The following is a 22,624-nucleotide window of genomic DNA, read 5'->3' as shown; positions in this document are numbered from 1 at the left end:
GCAGTTCTTTCTGTTGCTCATCTTGAGCTGAATTGACATGCTTGATTGAATTTATTCTCTATTCTGCAGAAAATTGTGATAGAATAACATGCTCTGATCCCTTTACTCGGACACCAATCGGTTCACCTTGTGGTTGTGTTTACCCTATAAAAGTGGTTATTGATGTAGGGGTAGCTCCGATTTTACTGTTTCCTGAGATAGCAGAACTTGAAATTGAGGTAGCAGCTGGTACATTTCTGAAGCAAAGTCAAGTTCGAATCATGGGTGCTGATGCGAGTATCTATAGTCAAGACAAGACAACAATTTCAATTTACCTGGTGCCTTTGGGTGAAAAATTTGACAAAATGACTGCTTTTATTATATATGAAAGGTTTTGGCAGAAAAAGGTTCGAATAAGCACATCCAATTTTGGCGATTACCAAGTTATATCTGTTCATTATCCAGGTATTCTGTTAAATATCTTCTTTATGCTATGTCCATAATTGATCGCATCCCTATATTGTTTTAATTACTTGATATAAACAGGGCTTCCTTCCTCTCCACCACCCATGCCTTGGGGATTGTCGGGTATCAGCCCCATGGGAAGTCAGCAATACCCATTTACAGCAAAGGTACCTGCAGGCAACAAAGAGAACATGAACGATAGGATAATTGTTTTAGTTTCTCTTTCCTCTTTTTTGCTTATTTCAGTCTGCATTGGAGTGGTTTTAATAATCTTGAAATTGAGGAAGCTGGAACAGCATCCTACTAGTAGCAGTTCTGGTGTTGCCCCTTTGGCTAAGAGATCTGGTATGTTGATATTTTTCATTGCGAAGTTTTCACCCACAAGCTAACCTTGCCCTAATTCAAATTTGGTAAATTTTGCTCAATATCATAAGCTTCTTACATCTCTCTCTCGAAATGAAACCTACATTTTCAGAATAAATATATGCATCAATTGCATGGTAATGTATATGTGCACTAGATTTTTCGAGTCAGGAATATCCTTTAGCTCAGATGGCTTGGGTTAAAATGACGTCTAACAAATTACCACAACATATATGCAAAAGCTTAACATAATTGACTTATATTTTCTCCCATTGCAACTGAAACACCTCTACACAAATAACTAATTTTGTTTGTAACAGTCATGTTGATTTAAAAGTGTTTTTTTTTTGGAAATTAAAGTGTATCTTTTAGCATTTGATAGTTGAACATTTAGATATCTGAACAGATTTCTATCCGTCATATCGATCATCAATAACTAGGAAGTTTTGCTGCAAAAAAGCTTCAGTCTGTTTTTTTTTTCTTGTCAACTATAAATAATCTATTAGGTCAAATTCCATGAGTATGCAGGGATGGTAAAGCCATGCCATTATATGTATGAGCTACAAATAGTTTAGATTATTCATTTTCCTTGACATCCTAGCTTGATAGTTACCATTTTAATTCCGTAATGCTTAAATTAGCTTTGATCCCCCTGATGTGCTTGTTTTTATGAAGCTGATACTATTAAATTACGATGCCCGTTGAATAAGATTATTGTTGTCCGAATCCTCATCTTAAAGGACCCTGCATTAGAAGTAATTTTCAGCTCTTTGATTTGACAACAAATGCCAATTAAAAGTTTATGAAGTTTGTCCTTCAGCTTTTTAAAGGTTTATAGAAATTTAACAGGCTTGATCTACATCCGATTGAACACTAATGAGTGAAGCCGATGCCTAGTCTTGACATATATATATATATATATTTTGTATTCCACAAATATTTGAATTGTTGATTTTCATCTCTAGTCCAACTTGATGGTGTTAAACCTTGCTTGGCAAACTTGCTTACACAGAGTGCCAGTCAAAAGGGAGTTCCACTATTTCATTCATAAATGGATCATTGAAGGGTACATCAATTTCAATGGTTTGACTAGTAGAAGGTACAAAAATGTTGGCTTTGGTGTCTGGGTTTAAAGGAAGTGAGGCTTTTATCTCTAACTTTTTTACATCACTTTGGGAGAGGGAGTAAGGGTAACATTTTTCACATACATTTTTAATCTCTCCATAGTAGATAGATTTGAATCAGCTTCCCTAGTGACTTGGTCCTTGTCCTCATCACTATCAGCTTCTATAGAAATCTTAAACTTTGACTGTTTTATATTATTCCTATATTCTATAGGCATGTGGCTTTTTATCAATCACATATGATTCCTTCTCTGAACTAGATTCAAAATCGATATGTATTGCAGGCGCCTTTATTTGCACATTTCTCTTTTCATTTTCTTTTGTCACTCGATTTTGCCATCATCGACTTCTTCCTCTAGATTGTTGAGCCATTCTATCGCCTCTTTGTGAGTGAGGAGCAGGTTACCAACGGACACCGTGTTCAAGATCGGAGTTCTTTACTTTTTTCATTTTCTTTTTCTTTTCTCTTTCTTTCCTTTCTTTTGCTTATTCAGTCAATTTGAGATTTTTAGAGAAGACGGTTTGCTTTTTAGGCATATTGTATGCAGCGTCTTCATATATGATGACTTCATGAATTGAAAACGGTTGCAAATCACCTTTAATACATTGCTCTGCTCCCTTATAAGAGTATTTGATACACTAATGAAGGGTGGAAGGCATCATTTTATATTTATGTAGATAGGGTCTACTCAAAATAGCATTAAAAGAAGTTTCAAAATCAATTTTATGGAACATGACTTCGATTTTTTAAATTTTATACTTCCAAAAGCAAGGTAATTGAATCCAAAGTCCTCTTACTTTTTTCATCAAGTCCTCGCAATATCATTTTATTAGCTATAAAAATAAATGATTAATAGAAATAAATGAAAGATAAGATGAGATTGATATATATATATATATATATATATATATATAACATATGATTATGATCTGGAGGTTCCAAACTGTAAATCATTGTCTGAAAATGTAACTTCTTAGACTTCTTTGCAACTCAGTTTTTCTTTAAACTGCATCGATGCTAACAAAGCTATATAGATCTTTGGATCGAGTAAAGCTTTGATTAAAGCCTCCCTCATTTCTTTGGAAAGAACTAAAGTATCATAGATACTTAGTTTTGCTGGCAGTTTTCTAAGATGTGCTAATACATCATAATCCACTTTAGGAATATCTGGATTAGCTACATCTGAATCTGGTTGAATTGGTGTTGAGGTTTTTGGATTATCAGCCACTTGCTTTCCTTTGCTAGTTGTAGATATTGATGGTGGTAACACTTTACTACTGCACATATTTATTTGGACTATCTCTTCAGAGAAAAAGACCATGGATTCTTTTGATTTAATATATTCACTTATCTTTAATGCTTCATCTTATGAATTATCATAATAAAACTTCTCAATTTTTAATCAAATAAGATCATCTTGAGTATCAAAGACATGGGAATCATTATCAGAGAAATATTTAAGAGATTAATTTAACTCATTTAAGTTTATTTTAGGTTCTATAAAATTATTTTATGTTGCATCATTTGTTTGAACATTAGCAGATATAAACAAGATATATAATGAATCTTTCTTCATTGCTTTCTTGGCCCCTGACGGGACAAAATATAAATTATACAATGTAAAATGAGGTACAAGATTCTTTGCTTTGCCTTTGGAAGAAACCATTACTTTATTATTTACTTTGCTATTTTTATTCTCGAGTTCCTCTTTCTGAACTGTTGAAGATTGGCTAGATGATATCTTCTTAGGTTCTTCAATAGGAATTTATTCTGAACTTTTTCTTCAGGAGCTGTTAGATCAACTGGGGGGACTCTGCACTCCTTGAGATACGTGAATAGATGAATGATAAATTTTATTTAGAATTTTCTTGGAGGATTGGGGTAAAGCTATATCCCAGTTATTATCAAATTTTAATTTTGAGATTGATTCAGAAGGCTCACCAATCATGCATTTAACGGATCCCTGACTATGGTAAACAAATAGTCTTTGGGTCTTACAACCAATCCGTCTTTGATATTTCTTTCAAGCCATTCCTTGAAAGTTATACAATCCTCTAACTCATGACTGATCATTTGATGATATGGGCAATATCTTGGTTGTCCTGATTTACCCACATCTTCTGGCTTTTTTGGTTCGGGAAGTTTGAATTCTGCTTTCTTGAGAAGGCTTTTAAAGATCTTTTTGATAGCTTCTCTTTTAAATGAATATGTCTTATTCTTTAGAGCTTCAAATCTTTTAAATGATGGCGGCACAAACCCTTCAGGATAAGGAACAAAATCACATTCTTCCGGATAGGGTCTACCCTTCAGAACAAACTCATTTTCATCCCTCGCTATAATTAGCATTATTCTGACAGCATTCACCACGGATGAAGAACGCGAAACAAAAACGAAATATCATTCTCATTACAGATTGCCTTCATAATCGAGCGAATCATATTTATTTTATTAAGATAGTACATAAAAACTTATTCATAAAATAAAATGCACCCATAACATTGCATATGAATTCACCATAAGACGGCGAGTGCCAAAAAAAAAAATCTTCTCAGGGTTTAGGGTTTAGGGTTTAGGGTTTAGGGTTTACTAGGCTGATGGCTACCACGAAGTATCCCAATATAGGATCATTCGCCATTATCAGTGTTAAGCCACCCACTCGCTCCAAAAACTTAAATAATCATTTTAAAAGTTACAATATTTGAAATTAGATCAATAAGTAAAATTATATTAATTTAAGATTAGTCCAAGCCTTATAAAATTGGGAGAAAAAGTTCTTTCTATAAATTGATTATCTCTATTAACAAAGGAGAAAACGAATAAATAAAAATAGAGTATGCTCAATTAACAATTCAGGAGAACTTTATTTTATATTAGGGAGAAACAAAAAAAAACTATATGCCATTTTATTTTTAAATAGTTCTTCCTATTAATTAAGGTGAGAATCATTAAATCGAAGAATACATTATATATGGATTAGATTAGATATTAGATTGATTAGATTGATGTAACTGACCTCTCTTTTAAATTAAAAACAACTTTTTCTTCACAAAAAGAATAAAATAGGTCAAAAAGTTGAAAAAGACCTATTTAAAATAGAATCCTAATGTTATATACTATTTGCTTTATGCTTATCTCTTCTACTCTTTCCCTTACTTTGGATAGATTATTTTGGAATTCTTAGATGAGATTTTTCCCTTCTATTTCTATATAGTTAAATCTCAAAAATGAAAAGAGGACAAGATTTTCAAATGGAGCATTTTCATGGCCCATTCACTTCAAAATTTACCCTCTCTAGATTCTTTTACTGCATATTATATTGATGATTTCACATGATATTGAAATTGATTCTTATATTTATAGATTTTATCTAACTTTAGATTAAATAAATGATTGTAAGCCGTTGGAAAATACTTTTTGTGTGATACAGGAGCTAAGACTACCATACAAAGCAGCGTTGCAAGTTCAACATCTATGTCTCTTGTTTCTACAATGGCTACTTACCCATCCTCAGTGAAAACATTTTTACTAGCTGAGCTGGAGAAAGCAACTAATAGATTTAGTTCTGAGAGAGTGTTGGGTGAAGGTGGATTTGGACGTGTTTACCTTGGGATCATGGAGGATGGAGATGAAATTGCTGTTAAGCTGCTAACAAGGAAAGAGCAGAATGGTGACCGAGAATTCATCGGGGAAGTAGAAATGCTTAGCAGACTGCATCATCGTAATTTGGTCAAACTGATTGGTATATGCATTGAAGGCAATAAACGCTGTCTGGTTTATGAACTTGTTCGCAATGGAAGTGTTGAGTCCCATCTGCATGGTATGCTTTTAACTCACAACTCCACGGAAGAATGCTTCAAATGGAAGCTTATGCTAATAGTTTTAAAATGAATTAATAACTGTCTTAGCATGACATCTACTTTCATTACTAGCAAAAATATTTTTGTTTTTTTCCCACTGATGTTGGCATCTTATTTAATTCACTGCATGCTAAGTGCTGGCAATTGAATTTCACAAAATTTTACTCTAGTTTTATTACAGTTCTTGAGATTTCAGATTACTACTTTGTGCGTGCCGTTGTTAGCCTTGGTTTGATGTACCAACTTCTAGAGTCCATTGATATATATGAACATACTCTAATAATCATAAATTTGATGTTGATAAATCAACCTCTTCTCTGACCTCATGTTAGGGGAATTGTATGCCCTTTTTTTTGGGATATTATGACGAGGTTATGATCTTACAAGTAAATATTATTGATACATAGACCGGATACCTCAAGGACACAATGACATGATTTATAGTTTCAAGACCCAGCTCTGGAGATCTGATAAACTGAGGCGGGAATTGGCTGTTCTGTTGATGGGATTGTTTAACCCACTCCCCAATCCATCATTACTAGAGCATAATAGCAAAAAAGTCCCCATATATTCAATCCTATAATTTCATACATACATCACATGTATAATTACATAACACATCATACATAATTTGTGTCCATTAAATATTAACAAAACCCAAAAGCATAACTAATCTTAACTTAGGGATGTATTTAATTTAACCATTCCTCTCTTAACACCCTTAGCCTTAAATCAACCTACCTAAAACAACATCAGCATAAATCAAAGTGAGCTGTATAAATAACTTATTGGGTTAACCTCCAGTCTAAATAACAATGAACACAATGAGATACGAAGCAATAAGCATGCTAATAATTTATCATTTAAATAATGTGATGATATGGAGATCTACAAAAAATTTTCTGTACTTATTTAACTTTAATTTTGATAACTATAGCATAAAAAGATCAACGAGGAATTATATAACATGCTTGGGTGTTGCATTTCTATGTATAAACATAGCAATTGGCATTTCATTATCATAACAAGTGACATGGCATTGGAACCATATTCATAGAAGTAACATGATCACATACAGTATTTAGAAACATTGATACTATAAGCGTAGACTATAGAGTGATCATAGCATTTATCATAACATTGACATCAAAATCATGGATTGTGGCATAATTATAACTTTTGGTATGACATTTTATAGCATATACATTTGTCAACCTTTGATAGCATGAGCATGAATTAATGTATATCATTTCCTAACATATTCTTCATGGTGAATAGCTGATGCATCTATCGTAGGAGCACCATTTAAACCTCATGTTTCATTAGAATACTTCAATATGAGATTTTCTAGTCCAATCATATTACATTAATGGTATAAGGGAAAAAAACAATTACAGTGTCGATTCTATCATCCTAACTAGTACCAAAAGGCTGATTCATTTATGTTTTTGCTACTTCAATAACCTGATTGTCTCTATATAAGTGAGTTACATAGACTTCTTACTATAACAGCTCCTTAGCAATTAAAATAGAAAGTCTTATGCCATTTAGAGTATTATTTACTCATGTATTTATTTCACACAAGATTTTATAGACTTTATGAAGATTATGGATTATATCAAATGGAAATACAATTGTGTATATATATAGATCTCTTACATACACAATTGTATTTCCATTTGATATAATCCATAATCTTCATAAAGTCTATAAAATCTTGTGTGAAATAAATACATGAGTAAATAATACTCTAAATGGCATAAGACTTTCTATTTTAATTGCTAAGGAGCTGTTATATATAGATCTCTTACATACACAATTGTATTTCCATTTGATATAATCCATAATCTTCATAAAGTCTATAAAATATTGTGTGAAATAAATACATGAGTAAATAATACTCTAAATGGTATAAGACTTTCTATTTTAATTGCTAAGGAGCTGTTATAGTATTTTCATCAATAGTTGGTCATTTTAAAATAACCCTGAGCTTAAATTCTCAAGTTTGCATGGTTCAAACTCTATAACTAAAGGAATTATCCATCATATGAATTCATGCATGCTATATTAAAAATATTCCTTAATTCTTATTTTAATCTTAATTTGGATATGACTATAAATCATGTTCCTAAGTATGTGTTAGGTACTCCATATGCCTTTATTAATTACCTTAAGAGCACACCAAAACATGAAGTACTGATTCTAAGATTCAACCATACAACTTCAAATCCTCAATCATTGTCTTGAAATGTGTGAAATAATCATTTAGATGAGAACTCCATGCTTAATAAGTCTCAACCAAATATATATTCTCATATATCCACAATATATTTTTTCCTGGTTTATATTATTATGCAAAAAGGCCAAGTTATGGGAAATCTAGTGTTTACGTAATTCACCTTGATCTTGAATGAAAGGAAGAGGAGGATCTCTTTCAACTCATTCTCTCTTTCCCTAGCCATTGAGCCTCTTATAGTCAACCTAACACGCCAAGGGTTGGCACTTGCAAGTTCCAACCTCCCCATCTTCTTTCTTTATTTTCATCTCTCATTCTCTCTTTGATTGACCCTAGGAATGACTCCCTTAACTCCCCTTTTTCATTGGATTGCTCACTCCTGTGTTGCCTACTCTAGCCTAGCTAATGCCTATCAGTTCTCTTAATATATGTATATGTATGTATGTATATATGTATATATTCATGAACGAAAATTTATTTTTGCAAATCCACTTGATCATACAAGTGTTCATATCAAAATTATTTTATTTATATTTAATTAATTAATTAAAGTAATTGCCCCTTTTTAGGACATTTGATTTAGAAAATTTTTTTTATCATCCATTAATGATTTTAAATTTAATTTTTAATTTTAATGATTTTCAAATCACCCTTTATAAAATTTTATCCTTGAAACTTGTAACATAGCCGATAGAAATGATAACTTTTACTATTTAGTTTAGTCATTATACGATGAAAGGGACAATCAACTATCTTATAATGTAAAAACATTAAGGTATGTAATCACATAACTTCACTGCTTTAACAACCATTCCAACATCAACTCATACAACTTTAAAGAAGGTCAAACACAAGGAAAGTCATCATAAAGGGCATAGAAGAGAAAAGTGCAGAAAGTCTTGCGCTTTTTAATAATTCATCTGTACTTAACTTTAAGATGAGAGATTCAATTTGACCATCCCTCATACATACAAAAATGAGAATTTCCAAAAGGGATAATTTCATTTTGCTTACGATAATGACAACTTCAGCAGTACAAATAAATTGCACGATGTGATATTAGACATCCTTAAAAACATTGAGTTTTGCTAATGGAAAAATCTTTACGATCAATCAATACAATCCATAAATCAATTTTGATAAGCAAACCTTGTTCTGTTGTCTTGGATCTCAAAGCTTGTCGTTTACACTGGGGGTGTGGGGGTACCTTCTGCTCGGGTTTGGGTGCTTTGCATGAACTTTTTTTTTCCGGTACAATGCCACAACACTGCCTACCCGAGCGTCCCGGCGTTGTGTTCTCTATAGAGAGCAGAACATCGCAGCGGGTCTGGATAGAGACTGAGTGCCACAACACAGAGTGTTTGAGTACTGCAGCATTGTTAAACAGAGAGTGGGCACCACAGTGCCCCAAACTAGTGCCGCACTGCTGCGAGACAGACTGAACAGTTATTTTTCTCTTTTTTTTTTATTGGTTGCGTCCCGTGGGGGTTATAACTTACTTTCTCTTGTATTTTCTGAGTATGTAGACATTGGGAACAGTGCATGTGAGAAGAAAAGCAAGGAGAGAGAGAGAGAGAGAGAGAGAGATTAGAGATCTGTACTTGTTTCTCCCAATTTTCATAGTGGATTTATTGGTGTGGTGTAGCTCCATGATTTTTTTTCCTATTTTGAGCTTTTCGACGTTAAATCCCGGTGTCCCTTATTTTCTGCTGCTTTTACTTTCTTGCTTGTTTCATCATTGTGGTTCATCCCCAACAAACCTCTTAACACAATCTAGTTGCAGTGGACAACCATCATTAATGAGAGAAGAATTGATTCTCAACATAATGCATCTCATACCGCCATAGTATGTGCTAGAAACATATCTTCTCTACATAATGTCATTCATCAAACATTAACACTTGTATTGTGACAAGATTTGAAGTCCCACCACAAAACCAAAGAAGGAATTCGCTGTTGGGCAAACCCAATTTTGTGACTAATCAGTACTGTTATACGTAAAAATTATGAGAAGCATGGCTTCTCAAAACATAATGCCTCATTAATATATAGAAGAAAGTGTTTATTGACATATTACAAAATAATGAGACTTCTAATTATGTGAAATCTCCTCTATTAATTATTAGTACACATAAGGTCGCGTGTTGTGTAAACTCATCTCATGTACCTTAGACTGAAGAGCAGGATTTAAATATAAATTAAATCTTAGTTTCCTTGCATTTCCATAAAATCCTGACATAAAATGGTAAACATCACTAGACTGCAATTAACCCAAGACAATTATTCCCTCAGGCTCAACGAGTGAGGAAACAAACATGGTAAGCATGTGCTAACTCTCATTTAAATCATAACAAGAGACATTTTTAGAAAAAAATTAACATTCTAAGTGGTCAATGACAATTTAGAGAGATAAACATTATTGTCTAGCAATAAGCTCAAACAGAACAATCATAGGCGAATTATATACATTAACATTCATCCTAGATATCATATAAATTTAAGGATCACATCACATCCTCCAAAGGTTTCATGAATACAGTACATGAACAATCATCGCAATCATTATATACTAACAATCCAAGTCAACTACTCATTCAAGCTCAGGGAGCTAACACATTCATAATAAGCATATTCTTAACTTACATCATGAAAATCAATCAATGCATCATATCGATATAACATTTTATTACATCATTGTTGTTGACATGATTAGTGTCAAAATTTCTGTCATCTCTTAGCATTTGATCCCACGGTCAGGATTAGAATCCGTGGGAGGCTCACTTGGATCACGCCAATATCCTTCTATATTTGGGTAGCTGAATTAGGAAGGATTATATTGAGACAATTATGTATCAATTAGAAGTTATTTATTTCTTAATTATGACATCTTGTATAAATCTATAAATAGGGATAATTTTATATAATAAGTAGAAGGTATTTTTACCCTTCTCAAATTCTATGAATTCTAACATGGTATCAGAGCCGATTGGGAGGCCTTCATTGCCGAACGATCCAACTTTCTGAAGCTGTAAGAGGCCGCCGATTCTGCCAGACGGAAAGTGCCGATTCCGCCAATTGCTGCCGCAGACGGAAGCCTTGACTCCGTCAGAACTATCGTCGAAGGAGCCTCGACGAACATCCATGAAGGAGACGAAGGAAACGAAGGAGCAGAAGTGTCGTACCTGTTCGGAACCGTCCGTGCGGAAGACGAAGCCGATCGGAAGCCTGATCCAATCGCCGGACACCTGCGACTCGCGGGACGAAGCCACCTATCCGACCTACGGGAGGAAGCCACTACGACTCGCAGGACCAAGCTCGTGATCGGCACGCCTGCATGTGACTTGGGAGACAGACACCGCCTTTTGCCATTCAGAAGGCTCGCACGCAAGATTCGCACGTCCGGAAACCTTTTCTGGAGGAATCAATCAAAATCGGAAGCTTCGTCTAGAGGCTTGCACACATGGACCTGCTCTTGTGACTAAAGGGACGGAATCTTGCCCATGCCTAGCTTGCCCCGAGCCTAGCTTGCCCCGATATGAGCCTTAAAATCAAGGCTGGGCCGGTTTAAAAACAAAAACCAGGCTTCATTACTGATATAAAATCGGCCTTTATTGCCGTAGCTTAAGATCAAAGGGATCTTATTTTGGAAGCCTTCATTGCTGTCCAAAATCCAATAGATAGTCTTCATTACTATAAAAATTATCGAACCTTTGAAGAATATTGATTCTTTTACTGGCCTTCATTGTCGGAATCGCCTGGGATATACAAATCAAAGAAAGCAGAGAGGAGAAAGCGGCCTTCATTGCCGTTGGAGTCGTGCGGTCCAAACAGCTCGTGCCCTCTATTTTGTGCAAGCGGCCTTCATTGCTGCAGGACATCGAACGAGAGTCGAGTAAGTCCAAACCGCTCGTGCCCTCTGTTTTGTGGTTGTGGCCTTCATTGCCAGAATTTGGAGAAATATTAGTCCTACCGGCTTTTATTGTCGGAATTATGAAAAAATACAGGTTCCTATCATCGGCCTTCATTGCCAGAATGTTGAGGAATACTAGTTTCCACAACCGGCCTTCATTGTCGGAATTTTGAGGATAGTTTTCCATCATCAGCCTTCATTGCCGGCTTTCTCTGGTGGTTGATATCCTATCCATAACCAATGCAGCTCTACCTCTGAGCGAGTAATTGCAAGCTGGTCTCCAGCTTGAGGGGGAGTGTCAAAATCTCAGTCATCCCTTAGCATTTGATCCCACGGTCAGGATGAGAATCCGTGGGAGGCTCACTTGGATCACGCCAATATCCTTCTATATTTGGGTAGCAGCTGAATTAGGAAGGATTATATTGAGGCAATTATGTATCAATTAGAAGTTATTTATTTCTTTATTAAGACATCTTGTATAGATCTATAAATAGGGATAATTTTGTATAATAAGTAGAAGGTATTTTTACCCTTCTCAAATTCTATGAATTCTAACAATTAGAAAACACATCATATCTAAGATCAATATCTTCAGTGTTTTGCAAAAATGTAGGAAAGAAAATAGTAGCATCAGATACTAAGTCTACCGCAACAATTGTATCAATCTAAAAAAATCATTAATACTTTATTCATTTTATTTCACTTCTTAGTAATGTACCTTCTATGACAGTGGGAGGCTCACCTGGATCACGCCAATATCCTTCTATATTTGGGTAGCTGAATTAGGAAGGATTATATTGAGGCAATTATGTATCAATTAGAAGTTATTTATTTCTTTATTAAGACATCTTGTATAGATCTATAAATAGGGATAATTTTGTATAATAAGTAGAAGGTATTTTTACCCTTCTCAAATTCTATGAATTCTAACATGGTATCAGAGCCGATCGGGAGGCCTTCATTGCCGAACGATCCAACCTTCTGAAGCTGTAAGAGGCCGCCGATTCTGCCAGACGGAAAGTGCCGATTCCGCCAGTTGCTGCCGCAGACGGAAGCCTTGACTCCGTTAGAACTATCGTCGAAGGAGCCTCGATGAACATCCATGAAGGAGACGAAGGAAACGAAGGAGCAGAAGTGTCGTACCCATTCGGAACCGTCCGTGCGGAAGACGAAGCCGATCGGAAGCCCGATCCAATCGCCGGACACCTGCGACTCGCGGGACGAAGCCACCTATCCGACTTGCGGGAGGAAGCCACTACGACTCGCGGGACCAAGCTCGTGATCGGCACGCCTGCGTGTGACTTGGGAGACAGACACCGCCTTTTGCCATTCAGAAGGCTCGCACGCAAGATTCGCACGTCCGGAAACCTCGTATGGAGGAATCAATCGAAATCGGAAGCTTCTTCTAGAGGCTCGCACACATGGACCTGCTCTTGCGACTAAAGGGACGGAACCTTGCCCGTGCCTAGCTTTCCCCGATCTGAGCCTTAAAATCAAGGCTAGGCCGGTTCGGTTTAATAAACCGAGAAAGCCTTAAAAAGTGAAAACAAAAACCAGCCTTCATTACTGATATAAAATCGGCCTTTATTGCCGTAACTTAAGATCAAAGGGATCTTATTTTGGAAGCTTTCATTGCTGTCCAAAATCCAATAGATAGTCTTCATTACTATAAAAAATTATCGAACCTTTGAAGAATATTAGTTATTTTACCGGCCTTCATTGTCGGAATCGCCTGGGATATACGAATCAAAGAAAGCAGAGAGGAGAAAGCGGCCTTCATTGCCATTGGAGTCGTGTGGTCCAAACAGCTCGTGCCCTCTATTTTGTGCAAGCGGCCTTCATTGCTGTAGGACATCGAACGAGAGTCAAGTAAGTCCAAACCGCTCGTGCCCTCTGTTTTCTGGTTGTGTCCTTCATTGCCAGAATTTGGAGAAATATTAGTCATTCTACCGGCTTTTATTGCCGGAATTATGAAAAAATACAGGTTCTTATCATCGGCCTTCATTGCCAGAATGTTGAGGAATACTAGTTTCCACAACCGGCCTTCATTGTCGGAATTTTGAGGATAGTTTTCCATCATCAGCCTTCATTGTCGGCTTTCTCTGGTGGTTGATATCCTATCCATAACCAATGCAGCTCTATCTCTGAGCGAGTAATTGCAAGCTGGTCTCCAGCTTGAGGGGGAGTGTCAAAATCTCAGTCATCCCTTAGCATTTGATCCCACGGTCAGGATGAGAATCCGTGGGAGGCTCACTTGGATCACGCCAATATCCTTCTATATTTGGGTAGCAGCTGAATTAGGAAGGATTATATTGAGGCAATTATGTATCAATTAGAAGTTATTTATTTCTTTATTAAGACATCTTGTATAGATCTATAAATAGGGGTAATTTTGTATAATAAGTAGAAGGTATTTTTACCCTTCTCAAATTCTATGAATTCTAACAATTAGAAAACACATCATATCTAAGATCAATATCTTCAGTGTTTTGCAAAAATGTAGGAAAGAAAATAGTAGCATCAGATACTAAGTCTACCGCAACAATTGTATCAATCTAAAAAAATCATTAATACTTTATTCATTTTATTTCACTTCTTAGTAATGTACCTTCTATGACAGCCAACCCACATTGTCCTTTTCTAACTACAACCTAGAAAATTAATCATATTGCTTTGATACCATTATGTCATGACCTTGCTTAGGAACTCAAATAAATTGAGCATAGAATGAATGATCATAATGATGGGATTGCCCAAGTCACTCCCTAATCTACTATAGTAGAACATAACAAAAAATAGTTGCAACATGGACAATCATAAATTACATACATGCATAACATGCTTATATCCATCAAAATGGTAATCAGAGCATCTAAATGTAAAATATAACTAAATAGGACTAGAGATGTATTTAACTTAACCATTCCTTTCTTAGCACCCTTTTCCTACAATAATCTCATTTAACTCAACCTACATAAAATAACAAAATCAGAAATTGGGATGAGTTATAAAAATAACTCAATATGTAAATTTTAGTTCTACATAACATCAAACAAAATGGGAGAAAAGAAATATGTATGATAATCATTTAACATTTAAATAATATCAGGATATAGAGATTTATACAAAAATTTTCCTAACTTCGATAACTTAAGATTAGAAAGATCGATACAAGAACAACAACATCAAGCCTTTATCCTACTATGTGGGGTCGGCTATATGAATCCTTTTTCTCCATTGTGTCATATTAAGAATCAAATTCTCATTTAAATCTAATAAAAAATAGTCATTTCTATGAATTCTAACCAAATCTTTTTAGGTCTACCGGTACCTTTCTTAACATAAGTCAAATATAATACATCTACTTTCCTTACCAGGTCATCGAAAGGCCACTGATTTATGTGACCAAACCATCTAAGGCGACTCTCTCTAATCTTATCTTCTACTGGAGCTACTCCAACCTTTTCACGTATATGCTCATTTCGTATCCTTACCCTAAGAGTAAAGTCACTCATCTACCTGAGCATTCTCATCTCTGCAACACTTAACTTAATATTATACTTCTCTTTTAATAACCAACATTTTGCACCATAAAGCATTTCCGGTCTCAGCACCCTCTTATGAAATTTTCCCTTAAGTTTGAGGGGGACTTTTCTATCTCACAACAAGCTTGATGCATTCCTCCACTTCAACCATCCAACTTGAATTCTACTAATAATATCCCCATCTATTTCACATCACTCTGAACAATAAACCCAAAATATCTAAAATGTGTATTCTTATTAATGACTTGATTGCCCAAAGTCACAATCCTCCCACTAAATCTATTATTACTAAAATTACACTCCATATATTTAATTTTAGATCTACTCAAACGAAAGCCTTTAGAATTGAAGGTTGACCTCCGTAATTCAAGTTTACCTTCAACTCCCTCTCTGATCTTATCAACAAGAAGAATATCATCAGCATAAGCATACACCAGGGTACAACTCTTGCAAAATGTATAGTGAGAACATCCATGACTTAAGCAAAAGGATATGGGCTTAAGGCTGATCCGTGATATAATCTAACTAAAATAGGAAAATACTTGGTCAAACCACCTTGTGTTTGAACATAAGTAACAGTTCCTTCATACATATCCTTAATGACTTTACTATAAGCATTATTAACCCCTTTCTTTTCTAGAATTCTCCATAGCACTTCTCTTGGAACTTTATCACATGTTTTCGCTAAATTAATAAATATCATATGTAGATCATCCTTATTCTCTCTATACTTCTCCATCAAACCTCTCAATAAATTTATAACTTCCACTTTAGACCTACCCGGCAAGAATCCAAATTAATTTTGACAAAAATTAGTTTCACACCGCAACCTATGCTCCATAACTCTCTCCCATAGTTTTGAAGTATGACACATTAACTTAATTCCTCTATAATTAGCACAATCTTATGCATCACCTTTATTCTTAAAAAAGTAATCAACACAATCATTCTCCACCATCTGACTTCTTTTTAGTCTTCAAAATAATATTAAAAAGTTTAGTAAGACAATAAATTCCTTAATCTCCTAAACATTTCCACACCTCTATTAGAATATCGTAAGATCCAATATTTTTTTCACACTTTATTTTATTTAAAGCATCTCTTACTTCCGTTTTATTGATATGCAGATAAAAAAAAAATTTAATTTAGGCTGCTTAGGTCACTAAAGGCAATCTCATTCTCACAATCTTCATTGAAAAGTTTAGCAAAATATCTCATCCACCTTTGTTGAATATCCTCTTCTAATAAAAATACTTTTTAATATTCATCCTTAATACACTTCACTTGAATTAAATCTTTATTACTCTCATCTCTTTGTTTGGCTAACTTATGCATGTATCTTTCTCCATCATTTGTATCTAATCTATTATATAAATCATTAAAAGCTAAGATCTTTACATCGCATATTGCTTTCTTAGACTCCTTACGGATCTCTTTATATATTTCCTAATTATTAGAATTTTTACATCTAAATCAATTTTTATAACAAATCTTCTTCATTTTTATCTTTTTATGTACATTTTGATTCCACCACCAACTATTTGTACTATTATGAGTTTTTTTCTTTTATAGTCTAAACATATTTTTTGCAATATTCTTAATATCACTAGTTACTTTTTTCCACATAACATTAGCTTCCTCATGCATAGATAAAATCTTAAGATCTAAAATCTTACTCTCAATTTGAGTTTTATAATATCCATTCTTATAAGTGATGAGATGCTTATCTCTTTTCTTAAAGAAGGTATTAGCAATTACAAAATCATAAATTAAAGAAAAATCTAATATGATCTTACCACCTTCATTAGTCGCTCCAAATCCAGGGCCACCATGAATGTTTTTAAAATCATGTACCTCTCTATCAACATGTCCATTTAAATCTAGCTTTTGTATTAATTCTTCCGAGTTATTTCAAAAAATTAAGGTTTCGTAATCCTAACAATTGTTATAGCATTGGTGATGCAATCAAAAATTTGGGAGAGGGAGGGACCCAAATTTTTTATCACAAAAAAGAAACACTTCATATATAAAAGAAACTCACAAAATACCCAAAAGAACACAAAATATGACAATTGAACCAAAACAACTTTACTTTAATAGACTATAAAGTGATCATAATAATTGTTATAACATTGACATCTTGATTATGATTTGTGGACTGATCATAGCATTTGGCATAACATTGATATCATATACATTTGCAATAACATTTGATAGATGAACATGAATTGAAGCATAATATATCATAACATATGCTTCAAAGTGAATAATTAGTACATCCATGTTAGGGGCACCATCTAAACCTCATATATCAGTATGATACTTCAATTTCAATAATATTTTTCATACCTATAACATCACCCATAATGAAAGACAAAACAGTCAATGATTGCACCGCCCCAGCTTGTGCTATAAGTGAGTGGCCTTATAATTGATCATGCACGCATCATCATACATAAAGTACATCTGTAAGGCGAGTTGCTTGGTATAATAGTCTGCATGAGCGTTTCAGCCATAGGCATGGAAACTTACACATGTGATTCATAGCATATAAGCAACGAATCTCAATGTGATGGGTGCTATGGGATAAATTATTATGAGTCATTTAAAATAACAATTTCATAGAGATTATTTCATTTCCCGTATAAATATAAAGGAGCAAGAGTAATAAACAAGTCAATTCAAAGCATTAGATTTAGAAGAAATGAACATTACTCCCATCACCTTAGTACTTCATCTCTGCATGGATTATCCTTCGACGTTCATCACCTCTAAACATTTTTTGACCTTCTATATTAAGTCATTTGCATTTAGAATAATTTTTAAATCATAAAACCAGATCAGTTAAGTCCTTTTGCTAGTGCCAGTTGTTTCTTTGTCAGTAAGTTATGAAACATCCTTTTTTATCAAGTTTAGTCTCTTACTCAAATCTATTTCAAAGCATAAATCACTTGATCTCCACTTGATACAAATCAATTTCCTTAGAACATTCACATGTAAAAACTTGTGTGAAATAATTGCATGAGTAAGTAATACTCTAAATCACAAATGTCTTGTTATCGATTTTATTATTGGTTTATGTTTATAATAGTTTAATTGGTCCCTTTAGTAATTTATGATCCGTTATGGTCTCCCAGCTTGATGAAGTTGCAACGACTGACACAGATTGGTTCAGTGTTGCACCCTAATACTTTGCTTCATTATGGTTAAATTGTCGTGCGTGTGATTTATGTTCCATGATGATGATTCAGGTGCAGATAGGGACAAGCAGATTTTGAGCTGGGATGCAAGAATGAAGATAGCCCTTGGTGCTGCCAGAGGCCTTGCATACCTGCATGAGGATTCCAATCCTCGTGTTATTCATCGTGATTTCAAGGCCAGCAATGTACTGCTGGAAGAAGATTTTACACCCAAGGTTTCAGATTTTGGGCTGGCAAAAGAAGCATCTGACGCAAGTCATCATATTTCCACCCGAGTCATGGGGACTTTTGGGTAATTTCACAAGCTTAACACTAGACCTATTCATCAATATTTAATCATGAAAATTTGGAAAATACGATATTATTTATAAGACAATTAAATCCCGTTGAACTGTAATTATCCTTTGGAAACTATTTGAAGCTGCTTTGACCATCGAAATTCAATATGTTGCAACTGAATTTGAATGGGTTTTCAAAGTTTGATGCTTGGAAACATGTTTGGATGCTTAAAGGTAAAGGGAAAGTAAGAATTTGAAATGTTATAGCAGTTTGATATCATTGCTAATGCCCCACTGCCGAGCACCATAGAACAGTATATAACATTGAAAAATTATACTTATATTACAAGCACTATGGCCCAATCCCATCATTGAAAATTCTTGATAAGATATTGATTAGATAGTTGAAGTCATCCCTTAACTTCCATTATCACATACTTACAGCTGGTTTCTTCAGGGTTAGTCATCATCAAAATTTCAAGTACTCTTAGTTACAACGCACTTGAAGCGTTTTCTCATCTGTTACTGATATTAACTCTTGTTTATTTCTATGCCTGGAACCTTTTCTCCTAGTTTTTCCCACCACTGTGTTGATTGTTTTACAGCATATATCCGTCTACTAATTTTTTTTTTCCTCCAAATTGTCACTGACAATTTCTGGAATTTCTCAATCATTTATTCAGGTATGTAGCGCCTGAGTATGCGATGACTGGGCATCTTCTAGTTAAGAGTGATGTCTATAGTTATGGCGTTGTGCTCCTGGAACTTCTAACAGGTCGTAAGCCTGTGTACATGAGTTGTAATGATGAACCAGAGAATCTTGTGACCTGCAGTCGCCCTTTGCTGACAAGCAAAGAAGGTTTAGAACAGCTTATAGATCCATCCTTACGGGGAATCTGTGACTTCAATGACTTTGCTAGAGTTGCAGCAGTAGCCTCAATGTGTATTCACACAGAAGCATCTCAGAGGCCTTTCATGGGAGAAGTAGTCCAGGCATTGAAGCTAATATACAATGACATGGACGAAACAAATGAAGACTCTTACAGCCAAAGAGGATCTTCCTCCTGCCAGGATTACGACTACAAAGGTGAATTTGGGCTGGAGAGCAGCTGGTGGAGTGGGTGCTCATACTCTCATGTAAACATGGTGCATAGCTCGGATCAGATTGAAGAGATGTGCAGGCCTCATTCCACTTCTTCTTTGGTTTCGAAGATGGAATCCATAACTAGTTATAACAGATCTGGTCCTTTGAGAACAAAGAGAAAGAAATCTGCACTTAATAGACTGAGAAACACCGGGAGTGAGCATGGGGTTACCAAGAGGCACTTACATTTGGATGGGTAATTAGCCGTTGTAGTGTTAGCAGAGGGGAATTGCTTCTTTTCATATTTTTAAAATGTACAGCTGTGCCTTGGGGGGCCAAGTTACTTTGGCATGGCTATTTGTTTCTGATTGGAAGAGTGAGCTGACCCAGGCATGTAATTTTGGAGATCATGATTCATTGCTTGTGCATCAGATCATTTGACCTTGTCCATTTTCATCTTCTTCAATGTTAATATAGAGTTATAATTTTTCTAATTTCAATTTTTTCATATCTTGCTTTTTTAGGGTTCTTTAGAAGCGAGCAGATGTAGTTTGTAATTTATCCAAAGAATTTTTTTTTTTTTTGCTACAAAGCTTACAACTGCTTTGATAACCGTTTCATTAATTTGATGTTGATTTGGTATATTACAGTGCCAAAATTGTTATAGCAAAAGTTCATGGGAAATCCTTTCACATGCAACATCATCAGTTAAACATAAAAAAATAATAAATATGCTTGCACATAGTTTATGAAAATACATTATTATTATATTCAATTTTTGGTCTGCAAAGCCTTATTCAAGTTCTTTATTTATTTATTTTTTGCAATATTTTTTGGTACCAGGAACGCTGAAGGAAACGAATGCCTTCAAAGGGTACGGTGCCTACCGTTTTGTTTCGATATATATATATATATAACAAAAAGAACTACTACTAGAAAAATAAATCACATTCTAAAGCGTCAAATAATAATGGAGCCGCAAACAATTATAACACCATCACCTTCTCTTGTTCTCAGAATGAGTTCATCAAGCTCTATCTTTATGTTCAGGTCATGATCGATTGTTATTTTAATTTTATTTGAATCTTTTAGGCACTTTTGTATTGGATTTGATTGATGATTGAAAAAGGATTGATTATGACATTTTGATCAAGGTCTAAACAAGTGTTGATCAATTCTGGCACCTTATTCAAATATTTTTTTAGTAAAGTTTGAGCAAGACTATATCTCTATTTGAAAATTATTGAAAAATAGTATTAACACAAATTTTTTTTTGTTGCATTCATTTCAGAAATCTTACCATGCATGTTGATTTATATTCTAATCATACATTTAGAGAATCATTACGTTACTCCTGTTAAGTAAAGAATTGTTGGCATAATGAAGCAAATCATTGTATGGCAAGTTTTGAGATTGAATTTGACCCTATTGCGCTGGCTCACTCCCATGTGAAGCAGTTGAGAAAGGTCGCCCTTCGTATAGGGCTAACTGAGGACGTTGGGACAAAGAGGAAGTCAAAAAATACCATTGAGGTATTGTTGAGGAAAGGGGAGGACCAATTGGTTCCCATACCTAAATAATTCATCACCCCCTCATGCAAAGAGGATGGATCCTAAGATTATTGAGATATTGATTATGGTGACTAGTGACACATAGATTCCTATTACTAAAGAATTAAAGCCTATTAACATTGTTGGGATGTAGGGCAAGGAGGAAGAAGATCCCTTAAAACTGGTGGAAGAGGCATGCACCACTAAAGGGGCTCTTGTATGGCAGTGTGGAGGAAATCTTTGAGGGGAGGTGCAAGTGTGTAAGTAATTGAGTCTTTTGTACCAAGTAAGCTAAAGGAAGACATATTTTAATATTTGAAAATAGCATTATTTTTATTTTTATTATCTTATATTTTTGTTAGATGGGCAGTTTTATGTGTAATTTTATGGAGGAATAAAATGAGATTTTATTCTATGTTGGACTCATAAGTATGTCAACACTAGTAACAGTTGCGCACGAGTGCTCACCACCCATATGAAATTTTCTATGACATTTATCTGTGTATTTGAAATGAAGTTTCCTTTTAAAAACATGCAAATCCTGAACTCAATTCATGATTAAGTATGTAACTTGACAATTGTTAAAAATAAACATGTTGAGATGTATAGAATAGTTTAAGTAAATATAAGTGGAGCACGCTCATCCAAACCTAGTCTTAGTTAAATTTTATGATTCAACTCATTAGTGTAGGCAAATTTAAAACTATTTTAAACTTTGCGTATTATTGGTGAGTTGAGGGATGCCTTGATGGTTGAGAAATATTATAATTTTGAACTTGGTGGGTTTTGACCCCAAGAACATCAAATCAAATTCAATCCTAAATCAAACCAAATCAGAAATTCCAATCAAAATCCAAAACCCAAAATTAAATGCTCAAATCCAAAACCCCAAGGTCCGAAATCATTTTTTGAGGAAGATTTAGATCCTTCAAAACCCTATCAAATAAACTTGGGTTTGTGATCAATCAATTGCATATTAATTAGGCGATGTCCTTAGGATCAACCACATCAATTTTAAAGAATCTAAAGCCT

General features: G+C 34.6%; 1 protein-coding gene across 2 annotated transcripts in view; it reads left to right on the top strand.

The window, feature by feature from the left end:
- The window catches only part of LOC110099523 (receptor-like serine/threonine-protein kinase ALE2), a 33,224-nt gene extending 12,688 nt beyond the window's left edge, over positions 1-20,536 (top strand). For both annotated transcript variants that reach the window (XM_020826708.2, XM_020826707.2), the window contains exons 5-9: positions 70-444; positions 526-789; positions 5,360-5,749; positions 18,732-18,972; positions 19,642-20,536. In XM_020826708.2, coding sequence (XP_020682367.1) covers positions 70-444; positions 526-789; positions 5,360-5,749; positions 18,732-18,972; positions 19,642-20,302 — 1,931 coding nt within the window. In that variant the 3' untranslated portion in view covers positions 20,303-20,536. The remainder of the gene's footprint in view (positions 1-69; positions 445-525; positions 790-5,359; positions 5,750-18,731; positions 18,973-19,641) is intronic.
- Positions 20,537-22,624: the final 2,088 nt, after the last annotated feature.

This window comes from Dendrobium catenatum, unplaced genomic scaffold (assembly GCF_001605985.2).
Source record: "Dendrobium catenatum unplaced genomic scaffold, ASM160598v2 fragScaff_scaffold_1637, whole genome shotgun sequence".
NCBI classification, from domain to species: domain Eukaryota; kingdom Viridiplantae; phylum Streptophyta; class Magnoliopsida; order Asparagales; family Orchidaceae; genus Dendrobium; species Dendrobium catenatum.
This window is presented reverse-complemented; position numbering and strand designations above follow the sequence as displayed.